Source organism: Miniopterus schreibersii (genome assembly GCF_964146895.1).
Source record: "Miniopterus schreibersii genome assembly, chromosome: 19".
In the NCBI taxonomy this organism is placed as follows: domain Eukaryota; kingdom Metazoa; phylum Chordata; class Mammalia; order Chiroptera; family Miniopteridae; genus Miniopterus; species Miniopterus schreibersii.
Window position 1 is genome coordinate 6052604 of NC_138119.1, and position 13916 is coordinate 6066519.

Genomic DNA, 13916 nt, shown 5'->3' on the forward strand with positions numbered 1-13916 from the left:
GAAACCAGAGGTGAAGTCAGGTGACACGGGCAGGAAAGGGAGACTTTCCCGAGGCAGGGAGCTGCTCCTGACAGCGGGCTCCGGAGGAGGCAGTGGGATTGGGGTTTGATGAGCGAGCGGCCCGCTGTGGGCGCCCACAGGTCTCGGAGGAAGGCAGGTTAGGGAAGCAGGGAGCCAGCCCCACGCGGTCTCTTCTCCAGCAAGGAGGCCTCGCTCACTTTCCGCTGTCCCCAAACCCTAGGCTGACACCAAACCAGTCTGCCCACCCTCACGCTAGGAGCCCCATCCGCTTTCCAGTTCAGAGCCAGTGCCTGAGAAACAGCTCACGGATGAGTAAGCCTTGTCCTGGGCCACCCACCTGCGCGTGGAATGTCAGATGAATTGTCCTGCCCTCTTTTCCCGAAGCTTCTCATTTTTAACAGCACAGCCCTCTGTTTACAAAGCCGTGCCTTTTGTCCCCCTGTGGTGAGCAGCGGTGCGCAGCTAGCCTTGCTGGAGAGTGGAATGAGCGGGTCAATAACTGATTATCGATTGGAAAAGTCTTTGCAGGTGAGGGAAGAAACAGGGCTCTTGAACCCTGGATCACAGCAGCAGAACAAACCTGTAGGGTCCTCAGGGAAGTAGTTTTCCAGACAGGTAAGTGTAAATCTCCCAGGACATCTAGAGTGGCTTCCTCTGTCGTGGAGGGTGGCTGTCTGCTCTCTTGCCTGGTATTGGAGGAGGTCCTAACGGAGCCCAGACTGGGCTGCTGTTTGCAGAGCCCAGGGGCTAGTGGCTCCTCTGTGTGGGTTCAGTGCATGGTCACAGAGCGGGGATTGGGGTTGATTTGTGGCTGAGGGGTAAGAGCACCTCTGATGTTTGAGCTGAGATTCTGGAAGGAAGGGAGACGGACTGTATGGAAACGCGGAAGATGCAGGAATGGGATGAGCTCCCACCTAAGGAGAGAGGGCTTCTTTAGGGCGGACGCCGAAGGAACCATTTTCATGGAAGGCTTTGTGAGAGCCTGGACCTAAACGTGCAGGGTATGTGCAGAATCGAGCCAATCTCCCTGTCCCAGCCCTGCTCAAAGGGCCACTTGAGTATCCTGAGCACTGAGACTGGCCAGCACCCTATTGGAAGAGACCAGAAAAGCAAGGTATTTATGAGGGCAGCAGAGGCAGTTTGGGGAGACCCTGGGAGCTCCCTGAAATAGCGGGAGAGACACTACATAGGGAGAGAGGGTGCAGACACGCAGGTGAGATCTAAGACAGGTGGGTGCAGACATGCAGCTGGGAGCTAAGAGCTTTGGTAATTCGGGTGTTAATGACAATACAACCTCACTTGCACCCATAGCGGCTAATGCCTTAGTCTTGATTTGTGTTCCCTGATTTGAATGAATATTTCATTTAAGTTTTCTCACTTTGGGTTCTCATGGACCAGAACCGGCATCCATTCACTCTGGAGGCAGTTTCCCATGCAGGACAGTCTTTTCACCTGGAGAATCTGTGAACCCTGGATCTAGCCTATCTCCCTCCCTTTCTTTGGGTAGGACAGCACATGACACCAATTCCGGAATTAATTGGAATATCATACTTTAAAGGAAAAGTTTCCAGAAATACTTTTCCAGTGACATCCTAGGAGAAGGAAGTCATACTTTGGAGTTCATTCAACACTGGTTAGAAATTTATTGGCTCACAGATAAAATATCTCCTAGGCGCCCAACCGAGATTCTGCCCCTCCTCTTGGCTTCCGGCTGGCCCAGTGCGTGAGAACTAAGATCTTGAGATGTCCTCTGACTAGTCTTGCTCAGGCGTGGCCTGGTGTAGCTCCTCTGGCCACCCCTGCTCTTACCTAACTGCAGATGTGGTTGCCATGGTGACTCTATTGGAGCTTCACTTTGCTTATGAACTACATAAAAGAAACCTTCAGTCACATCTGTCCAGCTTGAGCCAGTTCCTTTGGAGTCAGGACACACGAGAGGGGCGTCAAGGAGTAGTTCACTTTGTTGGAAACAGAAAGGAAAAGTGGGGTTGAGATCTATTGCCCACCCCGGAGGAGTGTTTCTTCAATGAAGCTGCCCACTCTCTCATGAGGGCTTTGTGGGGACTAAACACCAAAGTTGGGTTTCAGGGCCGAAATCAGATTATTAATACTTGGAAGTCGGCTGGTCGGTCAATAGGAAAGCTTGGTACATGAGCTGGCATTCACCTCTCACCAAGCCCGGTGATATGCATGCAACTGGACTCTTTCGGAGCCCAAGGCTGTCAAGGCCAGGAGGGACCTTGATTCAGGCTGCCGGGCTGCAGTTGCCTGAGTGCGAGGAAGCCGGCCAGGCTGTGCTACTGCTTGCTAAGAAGGGGTAGGGTTGGGGTCCGTTGCCTCAACTTTCTGTACTGACTCTAGTTGACAGTTTTACATTGTGTGTGTGTGAGAGAGAGAGATGGTTTGTCTCCCTCCCACGCTATAGTATAAGCTCCACAAAGACACGTGCTATTTCTTTCACTCATCTTTGTATCCCCACCACCTAGCATGGTCCTTGTTTATTTAATGAATGGATTGAATGTATGGATGAAAGGTCCTGGAGAGTCTGAGAATGGGGTCCTCAAGGTGTGCAGAAGAAAAGAGGCCCATGCTCTTGGAAAAGTCACGCCTTAAGTGACAGTGGTTTTTGTAAAAACCTAGACTACAGTTGTTTCCCAAAGGGAGGGTCTTGGGCAAAACTGAGAAAGATGTTGCCTTGTCTATAACCCCCACCTCCCTAGTTCCCCAAGCTCTTAGAGGACAGAGGCCAGGAAAGCTGCGGGGCCAGTACTCTTTATTTCTCAGGGGCTCCTGCTCGGGCCACGGGACCAGATGATCACAGGGAGAGTATGAGACCTGGGAGCCTTCCTTTGGAATCTCAGATTCTCCTGGCTATAGACCTTTGTGTTTCATTAACAGGTGTCTCCAGGTTTTCTGAAATGCTATTTTTCGACATTTTCATAGCCAGAGAACGTTGGAGTCTGTCTTGTAATTATACCTACAGTCTCTCCATTGCTCAAGGTATTTCCGTGCATTCTAAGCATTTAAAATAACAAAACAAGAAAAATCTATTGGCCAAACAGCGGCATCTGTGTCTGGTGTCCTCTCTACCCCATGTCCTTGTGGGAGGCTCACAGAATCCCCACGTGGTGGCTTTCAGGATTTGGGTTTCTCGGAGCTGCCCCATAGGAAAGGTGGACAGCTCTGCACAGCCCGTCCGGAATGGAGTTCCTGTTCCCTGTTCTCTGCTTAGGAGCGGGGAGCCCTAAACATCAGGCAGTTGTGGCCCACCGAGCCCAGGCCAGAAGATTCAAGGAGGGAACCTACCAGAGGTGTGGCGATCGCAGAAGCAGCTTGCCTGGTCTTCTGGCTTCTAGTTAGGCCTTTACCTGTAATCGCTCGGAGGGAGAGGAAGGCACAGAGCTTACCGGCCACTCCTCCCATGGCCCAAGGCTAGGGTTGAGGCCCTTGGGCCCATCCTTCCACTCCTGACCCTTCTTCATGTGCTGGGCGGGCAGGTGGCCCCGAGACACGGCACCTGCGGTGTGGTCGTCTCAGGGCCTCCCTCCTCCCTGGTCCGCACACACCTCTGCTTACGAAGGGGACAGTGCTCTCTCTGTCAGCTCTCGTGATGCCTTTGTCACCGTGAAGCAGAACCTCCCCAGGCCACTGGCTGGCCGCGCTGGCTTCCGGGGGTCCAGGCAACAAGAGGGTCGCCTTCACCCATTTGAAAGCTGCTCCTTGATCTCTTTCACCTCCCCGCCAACACACTACTTACCTCCTCTGGTTCTTTGATTGCGCCTCTGTCTGAACAAGTGAATCATTATGGAGATGATCCCCACCCCTGTGATGAGCATGCAGGGCACAAGGACAGACAGCCTGGAAGGAACCACAGACATCATGTCCCTTGGGAGGAGCCAGCTTTTGGCTCTTTGCTCAGGATCCCCTCGTCTGAGATCCCCTTGCCCGAGGTGGGTGTCTGACTGCTCAGGGCTGAGCCCCTTCCTCAGAAACTAGCCTGGGCCGGGGGGAGAACCCGGGCTGGGACTCGCAAGGCCTTAGAAGGGGAGATAAGCGCTCAGGAGCCAGACATGTCTCCCGGGGCCGAAACGAAGCGCAAAGGGCAGGGCAGAGCGGGAAGCCCACGGGACACGGAGCTGGGCCACCCTCGCCTTGGAGTCACCGCTCTCCCCAACTCCCTTTTAACGAAGACGGCGACAGAGCACTTCTGCTGCTTGCAACCCAGAGCCCTAACCTGCATCCTTCTGGAAGAAACCAACCGGTCCCAGGGAAGAGACCCCGAGGTGGAGAAGCGGCAGGTGCGAGTCAGTGGTCACCTGGGTTGTTACCCCCCGGCCCCCGCCAAATGGGCTTTTCTCCTGAGCCGCTGCTCACCTGAAGTGATCTGCCTTGTGCACGTGTTTGGAAGCCCTGCAGCTTCTGTTCATGTTCCCCGATGGCTCTGCGTCACAAAGGATTTGTTAAGGGTCCATCAGGGCCCGTTCCCAGGCCCACCCTTTGCCTCTGCATCTCTGTCTGTCATTTCCTTCCATCTCCGGGGCATGACTGATGGCTGGTCAAGCAGAGGCACCAAGCACAGCGGTATGAACGTGCCCCGCACAGGGGTGAGGTCCCTGAGCCACCACTGTGGGGGACCCCCAAGCAGACCCCTGGCGTGCCCCTTACCCTTCACAGACCAAAAGTCACTGGTGTGGGCTCCTCTGTAGTCAGTCACAACCAGCTCGGTGAAATCCATCTCATCCCGGGCAAAGTCCCGCTGGATGCCACACCAGTACCAGCCTGTGTCCTCCTTGGTCAGGCAGGACACGGTGACAATGAGCTGGTTGCCCGTGTCATTCAGGGCCACGCGGCCGGAGCTGTTGGGTGTGAAGGCAACGATGCTGCAGTAGTCCCGGTAGTAGCCTCGGCACCAGTACTTGGGGTGGTCCTTGTAGTGGGTGTCGTAGCTGCAGACAGCAGACGCTGTGTCCAGCACAAAGCTTTCCTTGACCTTGTTGTCCATGACCATGGCTTCTGTCAAAAACACGCCTACAGGGGGAGGGCAAAGGGGGGGGGTAAATGCTGATGGAAGGAGACTTGACTTGGGCCGGTGAACACACAATACAATATACAGACGATGCGTTATAGAATTGTACCCCTGAAACATATAATTTTATTAACCAATGTCACCCCAGTAAATTCAATTAAAAAACAAACAAACATGCACACGCATGAAAACACCATAATTTTTTTAAACACGTTGTAGCTCCTGCCCTCCTGGAGGAAAATTAATGAAAGCCTTGGAGGCTGGTTTTTGCCCGTTTGGGGCTGGCAACTGTTACGGGCTGAGTAGTGCCCCCTAAAACTCATACACTGAAATACTACCCCCAGTGCCTCAAAATGTGACTATATTTGGAGATAGGGCCTTTAAAGAGACAATTAAGTTGAAATGGGGTTGCTGGAATGGGCCCTAGTCCAACATGACCGTTGTCTTTACAAAAAAGGAGATTAGGACACGTGACAGAGGGAAAGACCACGTGAGGACACAGCGGGAAGGCGGCCCTCTGCACACCAAGAAGAGAGGCCTCGGGAGAAGCCACACCGCCAACACCTTGACCTTGAACTCCTAGCCCCCATGACTGTACGGAAAGAAGTCCCTGTTGTCTAAGCCGCCCGGTCTGTGGTGCTTGTTACAGCTGGCCTAGCGAAGGAACATGGCAGCCCTGGAGAAGTCTTCCTCCCTGGCCTCCGGGCAGGGAAAATACGGACCCCCCTCTGCAGGAACTGAGGTGGCCTCTCGCCCTTGCTCGGCGAGAGGCTCCAAGAGCCTGAGGCTTGCTGTTCGTAGATCCTCTGCCCCCAGGCCCCCCGTTCCACCTTGGACCCTCAAAAAGAAAGCGAGAAGGGCTGAGGGCTTCTGTTGGCTGTGTGGGGCTAAAAACAGAGGGAGTCAGGCTCTGTCCTTAGGGATCAAGAACTTCTTATTTCCTCCCCACAAGGCCAGTGTGAGCACCTCTATCATCTCAGGATATTGCGTAACGAGGAAGCTGTGCACACCACGTCCAGCTTGACTGTGGCGGGCAAGTGTCCAACCAAGAAGAGATGGGGGGCAGCAACGCGTCTGTGTCTCGGCCTCCAGACATGAGCTGGGGTCCCCTCCAGTGCCACCTCCAATGTGGCTCGCGGGGGGTGGGACCAGCCTACAAAGCAGGTGCATGTCCTTGATGCCAGTTGATACCATTTGGTATTTTGTTCTCATGTCAACCCCACAAGGAAGATCGTGTGGTGCTGTTTACTGACAGGGACGCTGGCCCAGAGAGACACCCAGCAAGTCTCCAAGGTCATATGGCTGGAGGGAGGCAGAGCCCGGGCCAGCCCAGTCCTCGGAGCTTTGTCTGTGGCATCAAGAATGGGAAGAAAGGGGAAAAGTCTCAGGCTCATATATCCGCAAAACATTTTTTAAGGGAAGAAGTGGAAGGGAAGCGGAACCTAGACTGAGAGAGACGATACAGGGCCCTCGTTTTAGCTGAGGGCTTCAATTTCCCCGAAGCCCTCTAATCAGAGCGAAGAGCAAGAACGATTTTGGACAGGATCTCTTTGCCTCCTCTGATTCCCCCATCCCGCTCCTTCGGTGGTGAGCTGATAGGTAGGAGAGGGAAGGAAACGCAAGGCCTCCGGGGAGCTGGGAAGGCTGGAGATGTCTCTTCCCGGCTTCTTACCTGAAAAGCCGGTCAAGGAGAGCAGGAGGAAGAGCCCCATGACGGGGCGGAGACCAGCCTTCAGCGGCCAGAGGGGCCCAGGGGTCTCAGCAGTCCTGGATCTGTTTAAGGGAAACAGGTATTTTTGAGCTCAAGGCCGTTTTATGCTCTTTGGAGAAGTCAGGGAAAAGGTAACGACCAGCTAATCCCAGGTGCCCAGGTCTGCGCTGCACGGGGGCACCTCATCGGAGGGGTGCCGTTCATGGACACAAACTTATCAAGTGGGGCAAATGGGAAAGTTCTGGGCTTCCTGGCAGAGCCCCAAACAGGAATGGAGATTCCCATCCTGGATAAACCCACCCAGACACGAAGCCCTGGACACGCTCAGAGCAGCACATGTGCACACCGTTGCTGGCACACACTCGTGTGCACAGCTGGGCCTGCCCTGCCAAGGGTCCGAGTGTCCCAGGGGCCACTCCTCCGGCCCGTCCGCCACTCTCAGAGGCCCGATTCCTCTTCAGCTCAGAGGAAGACTGGTGAGGAAACTCCTAGCTTCCCAGACTCCTGAGTGGAAGGACCCTGAAGCCTCGCTGGGGGTGGGGCTGGGGGTGGAGCATGAGGCTGTCACCAGCAGACGTGGCTGTGGCCAGCGCCTCTGCAGCACGTGAGCAGGCCCACAGCCAGCCCAGGAAGCCAGCCCGCTGGAAGTCAGATGGGCAGGAAGTCAGGCCACCCTCTCTAGCAAGAGCCCAGGCTGCCCAACAGCCACCCCTGTGCACAATCAGCCCCAAGTGGCCAGGACTTGATAATAACTGACGGCGTCCCTAAATTTCCCCCTGCTTCCAACTTGGGACCAACCAGAAAAAGTCCAACATGCTCCCCTAACCAAGCACACAGGGGCGCCCCTGTAGTTAGCCCGCCTGCAGCTTCCCCAGGACAACGGCCTCCAGTCAGGCCCCCAAGCCTCCCTTTCTCCCGATGCAGAGCCTCCCACTCCTCCTCCCGCCTCAGTCTCTGCCAAGGTGCCTGTGACAGTGGCCGACCCCCTTGCTCAGTAAACTCAGAATAAGTAGCCTTCCGTCTGCTTATTTCCATAGTTGACTTGATAGAACATTCGGGCAAACAGACCCAGCTACTCGGCATCTGTCTTTGTTCCAGCGAAGTCATACGGGGGGAGAGGGAGCGGCCTCAGTTTCGTCTGGGTGGTCTTTCTGCTTTATTCCTTCAGAGTGAAAGCCCGACAGCCACCCGCCCGCTACTGTTCAGCCGAGGGGAGCTGGCCAGGGATAGCGTCAGGGAGGCCCTGTGACATTATCTGGAAACCTGAAACCAGGGTGGAACTCGCCACTTCTACCCAAGCTCCACACCCAGGATTCTTGGTTCATCTTTTTTGAATTCACTCCAAAGGCCATTTTCTCTTTAAGGGCTTCTTCTGGGCTGATGGAACACCTTGGCCCAGGGGATGCCCATTTGACCAAATAACAAAAATCAGCTCCACGGGGAAGGAAAAGAAAGGGCAGGGAAAGGGGCAGGAGGAGCAAGGGAGAAAAGAAAACTGTTTTTCGGAATCTCAGGAGCTACAGCCTCTATGATGACATCAGATGACCCCGGACAGGCTGCTGTTTTGTTTAGAGGGAAATGATCGCTTTAAACCAAGTTTCCAAAAAAGGGCAGGTGCTGAGTGTTGCTACAGCAGCAGAGTTCGAGATTGCAAATTAAGAAGCTCGTGTGAAGATGGGCAGGAACTTAGAACGAACCAGTACTTCCCTCAAGTTACCAACTCGGCAAAGGTGGCTCCAGGGCAGAACAGTGTGCCGGGGTCACCAGTAGCCCCAGAGTAAACCCAGGGCCTTGTCCCGGAGGGACGTTTTAACGAAACACAAATATTAATTCAGGGGGGAAAGGCTTGACTCAAATAAGGAGAGACCACTAAGAAAAACACCAGGGAGTAGGTTGAATTCTTAAGGGAAAATATCCCCCAAAATGTTGAAGGGGAGCTCGTCAGGCATAAAGCCATCCCCTACCCCCAAGGCCCCAGGGAGCTGTGGCGCTGTGTTCCAGCCTTCTGCCCCCAAGATACGATTGTGAGGGACCGACAGGGAGCGGGTGGGTGCGGTGACCAACTCAGACTTCCCAGAGAGTGTTCACTCTTCCTGGGGGTCCTGGGCAAGGGGTGAGGGGAACACAGGTGACCATGCCACGTGGCTCCAGGTAGCCAGGAGGCGAAATGCCAAGAGCAGCCAGCTGGATCTTCAAGCCCCAAGCGACCCTGGCCCTCAGCAAAGAGCTACACAATCGCTGGCTATCGTCTTTTATTTACACAAATACAAGTACAGGTGAATTCAGCAGTTTAAGTCCCCCTTAAACTCCGTTCACTCCTGTTCCCACCGTCTCCCAGGCACCTGCGGGGAGCAGGGCTCTCTGCTTAGCTCCCCCACGGAGTGGAACTGAGTCACCATCACATGCACGTCCAGCCTGAGCGGGGCCTTCGGTCAGTAAGCCAGTGAGGCACCCTTCAGCTTCCATGACTTCTGTCTGGGAAGGAGGAACAGGGTCGATATTAACAATAGACCATTGTCCTTAAGCCAGGCATCCAGAAAATTGAATTAGGGAGCAAGGACAAGGGAGAAAAAAATCGAATTAGAGGAAGAAGGTACAATGGGAGACAGCCAGCCAAGTGCGCCCCACATCCGTGGGAGGAATCGAGTGTGTGAAAGACCTGGGCCCAGGTAGGTGGGCCCTGACGCGGGTGCGGATGTTGAAGCTGAAGATCAGGGGGGCAGGCAGTCATCCTTCACTAAGAAATCTGTTCAATATCTGGTTCCAAGGACTCAGAGGCCTGGCAGTTCATACAGGCTTTGAAGATAAAGAAATAGGTTTCCTTGAACTTCTTTATTTTAAAAGCATACACGATAGGGTTCATCATGGAGTTAGCGTGGGACAGCAGGATGCCCAAGTACATCACCCCTGGGGACACGTCGCCTTTGAAGTAGATGATGCAGTTGATGATGGACAGAGGCAGCCAGGACAAAGCGAACAGAAAGAGCACCAGGAACAGGGACTTGGCCGTCTTGAACTCCCGCCCGTAGAACGCGCCTGACTCCTTGGAGCCTGAGAAGTTCTGGGCGAGCTTGTTGCGGATGACACAGAAGATGTCAATATAGATGGCGCACATGGCCACCAGGGGGATGAAAATCCAGGTGAAGAAGCTGAAGTACACCATGTAGTCCATCCTCATGACCGCGCGGAACCGGCAAGGAAGGGCGGTGTCGTTTCTGTGCGACTCCGGGGACAGTTTCATGTTCCAGCCGAACATGGGGGTCAGTCCCACCAGGAGGGACAGCAGCCAGCAAAGGCCCAGGGCACACCATATTCTTTTCTGGGTGGTGACCCTCCTGTATCTGTTTGGATGGAAGAGAGCGGGTGAGTTCACAGCGTTTGCTAAGGGGGGGGGGGGGTTGGAGGCAGAACTGGCGAAGGAGAGGAGAGGCGGGGAGCGCTGGCAGGTGGATGACCGCGGCTGAACTCCACCAGGCATGAAAACAAGAGGAGCAGACAGTAAATTCGAGGGAAGTCAGCAAACCTCTCTGGGGGGACCGTTCCAAAGAGGGGCGATCTGTAATGGGTCAGGAATGAGCTCCCTGGGCTCAGGTGCTTGCGCGCTCCACTCACAAGCCCACTCCCAGCCCAAGAATTCTTCAGTTCCTGGGAGGTAGGAGTCATCTGAGTCTCCCGGGATCGCCTCCCTGGCGAGAAATGATCTCAAAGCATGTTTACCTGCATTGCTGTTTCTCCGGGGGTGTTTTTTGTGTGCTGGTGTCCTTTCGTTAGGCTCTGCCCCCCCCCCCACGCTCCCTCTTCCCTCTCACACTGACTCCACACTTGGTGTTTGAGGTCAGTGAATCCGTGGGGCTGGGAAGGTCATGCTGAAATGCTCCCAGGACCAGAAAAAGCTCATCCAACGAGAGTCACCATTTCTCCTTAAACCATCCCCCCTGACAACTTTCTGCACAGACTGCAAGGAGAGCACTGATCCTGTCGATTACTGTGTACTCAGCAGACTTCCTCTGAATGAAATCTCACAACAAACTGTATATATTTTGGGATAATCTCCATTCCATTGACGGTAATAGTGAAAATAAATGGTATATCGTTACCATTTACTGAGTCTGTCAGCCGTAGACGGTGGGCCGGGCATTTTTCTAAGAGCCCTTGCATGTGCTGATTCACTTAATCTTATGAGGAAGGTGTCATTCACCGTCTCCAGGTTACAGGTGAGAAAATGAATCAGACAAGTTAAGTCACTGGTGCAGGCTAGAAGCGGGGAAGCTTAAACTGAAAAGAGATCAGGCTGGGCGCAGAGCACCTGAGCCATCGGGGTGAGAGGAGGAACTGAAGCAGCGGAAGTTCTATCACGTGCCCAAGATCAGATTTCAAGATCTGGGATTTGAACGCAGGCTTGTTTTTATCAAAAGCTCATCTATAACTTTCTCACCATGCTCCTTCCCCAAGAGAAGAGAAAAACAAGACCCATGCAGTCAGGGCACTTGGGGAATTGGATGCCTCTGTTGGGAGGCCTGTTCTGTTCACATGGGCACATGAAAGACTGTCACCACTTTGGGGAACTTTTGTAGCCACATCTCAGCTCGGAGGAGGGAGCCAAGTGACAACCACCTTAACCTACATCTGCAAAGAACAGAAGCGTGAATTTATCTCCTCTTATTATCTGCCTGTTCGTTGTCTTATCTAGCAGGTTGCTATCGTTTGTGCAAGTCAAGAGCATTGTTTTGACTAGTTCAAGATGCACCGAGCTCCCCCGTCGCTAGCTGCCCGGAGCTCGCACCTCAGCCAGCGGAGGGGGCTTCTTGTTTCTTGTTTCTGAGCCTCAGCTCATCACTGCCGAACCCCTCACACGCCAGGTGGTGAAAAGAACCCCTTTCAGGCTCAGAGGCCAATCTGGATTTGTTTGTCGCTCCACTTCCCAGGCACCTCTCCCACTGCCCCACACCGCCCCTCCCGGAGCAGATTACCTGACCGTGAGCTTGACCCGCAGGTAGCGGTCCACAGCGATGGCCAGCAAGAACATGATGGAGGCGTGGGTGAAGATCAGCAGCAGGCAGGTCATGAGGAGGCAGCTGTAGAAGTGGACCGTGATGCCCAGGCTGATGACAACGGCCAGAGGCATCACTAGCACCCCAACAGCAATATCAGCCAGCGCTAGGGAGACGATGAAGTAGAAGGTGGTGGTCTGCAGGCTGGGGTTCAGCTTGACTACCCAGATGACCAGCGTGTTGCCCACGATGGAGCAGAGCCCGATGACAGTCTCCATGGTGATGTAGCCAATGGTAGCCAACGACGGGGCAGTGCTGTTGACAGTCATCTTGCTTTCCAAGGGGAGCCTGCCGAGTGACAGGTGCACAGACGGGATCCGCGTGGGCCAGTGAATCCAGCGCTTGCCGGGGGTCCAGGTGCAGCAGCCACAGCCTGAAACTCACAGCTCGCCCATTCCTCCCCGTCTCCGGGGGCGCTGTCCTGGGGGCGGCCTCTCCTCAGGGAGAGCCCATCACGGCGCAGTCACTTCCAGCCGCCCTTCCTGCCGCGCATCCCCGGCTTCCCAAAAGCCTGGAGGGCGGCTCTTTGTGGGCTGACTCGGAAAGAGCTGTCGCTGCTCTTAGTTCCCCAGGCAGATTTGCTCAAGGGCTCCGCCTTCCCCTGTCCCCGAGGGCTCGTGAGGCTCCATCAAGATACGCAACCCTCTTCGGGGTGTTTCAGGAAGTGAGATGGGACAAGAGGAAGCAGGAGCCGGGGACCCTCGGCAGGAAGGTGGGAAGAGCAGGGGGGCGTGAGCGGCAGGGAGAAAGCTCAGCACTCAATCATCGGGACCAGATGCCGGAGGCGAGCAGAGTTCGGGGAAGGTGGGAGAGGATCTGGGAGCACGGATGACGTAATACTCTGGCTTTCTGCTGGCTTAGCAAGAAACCCTGGGGCAGAGAGGTGAACAGAGACAGAGAGGGGCAAGAAATAGACTTTGGTGGCAGGCCCCTCACGTTAGCCGGAGTTTACTCTTCCAGTGCACAGAGCAGAGAGACTGACTGTGTGTCCCTCCCAAATTCACGTGTTGAAATCCACTCCTCAAGACAACGGTGTTTGGAGGTAGGGCCTTCAGGAGATTACTAGGTCAGGAGGGTGGAGCCCTCATGGATGGGATTAGTGTCCTTATAAGAGACCCCACGGAGCTCCCCGGCCCCTCCCACCGTCCATGAGCCAGGAAGTGTGTCCCCATCAGACACCGATTCTGCCTGGGCCTTGATCTTGAAGTTCCAGCCTCTTGAACTGTGAGAAATAAATTTTCCGTTGTTTATAAACCACCCATTCTGCTGGGCACAGCTGGAACCCAGCCTTCATAGCAAAGGTGTTTTGCCAAAGGGACAAGCTAAGACTCCTTGCTCAGGAGAGCAAAAATTCAGGACCTCCCATGAGCATTACATCTGCTGGGGCTCCACCTCCCCTTCCCAGCCCACACCCCACCTGACCCACCTCCCCTTCCCAGCCCACACCCCACCTGACCCACCTCCCCTTCCCAGCCCACACCCCACCTGACCCACCTCCCCTTCCCAGCCCACACCCCACCTGACCCACCTCCCCTTCCCAGCCCACACCCCACCTGACCCACCTCCCCTTCCCAGCCCACACCCCACCTGACCCACCTCCCCTTCCCAGCCCACACCCCACCAGACCCACCTCCCCTTCCCAGCCCACACCCCACCTGACCGACCTCCCCTTCCCAGCCCACACCCCACCTGACAGGCCTCCCCTTCCCAGCCCACACCCCACCTGACCCGCCTCCCCTTCCCAGCCCACACCCCACCTGACCCGCCTCCCCTTCCCAGCCCACACCCCACCTGACCGGCCTCCCCTTCCCAGCCCACACCCCACCTGACCGGCCTCCCCTTCCCAGCCCACACCCCATTGAGCCCTCACACCAGCAACCACCTGTGTCAAGTCTATTTGAGGAATAGCTGGACGACAGGATGACCAGCCATGTAGAAAGGAAGGAAAGGGTAACATGTGTATGTGATCACAAGGCATCCCCTCTTCCCTTGTGCCCCGAACCCCACGCCCACCCCCACCTGCAGGAACAGGTGTCTGTCTGGGAGTAGGGCCCTTTCCTTGAGGCCGCTCACCAGGTCTCCACTCCTGGGAACCAGACACTTGAAG

At 55.1% G+C, this 13916-nt stretch overlaps 1 protein-coding gene across 1 annotated transcript; it reads right to left on the reverse strand.

Moving 5' to 3' along the window:
• Positions 1–1927: 1927 nt before the first annotated feature.
• ADORA3 (adenosine A3 receptor) lies at positions 1928–12475 on the reverse strand. The gene is made up of 9 exons (XM_081121875.1): positions 11729–12475; positions 9497–10099; positions 9418–9462; positions 6720–6820; positions 4687–5034; positions 4396–4462; positions 3779–3879; positions 3328–3398; positions 1928–1979 (listed from the first exon to the last, which is right to left on the reverse strand). The coding sequence occupies exons 1-9, from the start codon at positions 12076–12078 to the stop codon at positions 1977–1979; spliced, it is 1689 nt and encodes a 562-aa protein (XP_080978001.1). The 5' UTR covers positions 12079–12475; the 3' UTR covers positions 1928–1976.
• Between the last annotated feature and the right edge of the window lie 1441 nt (positions 12476–13916).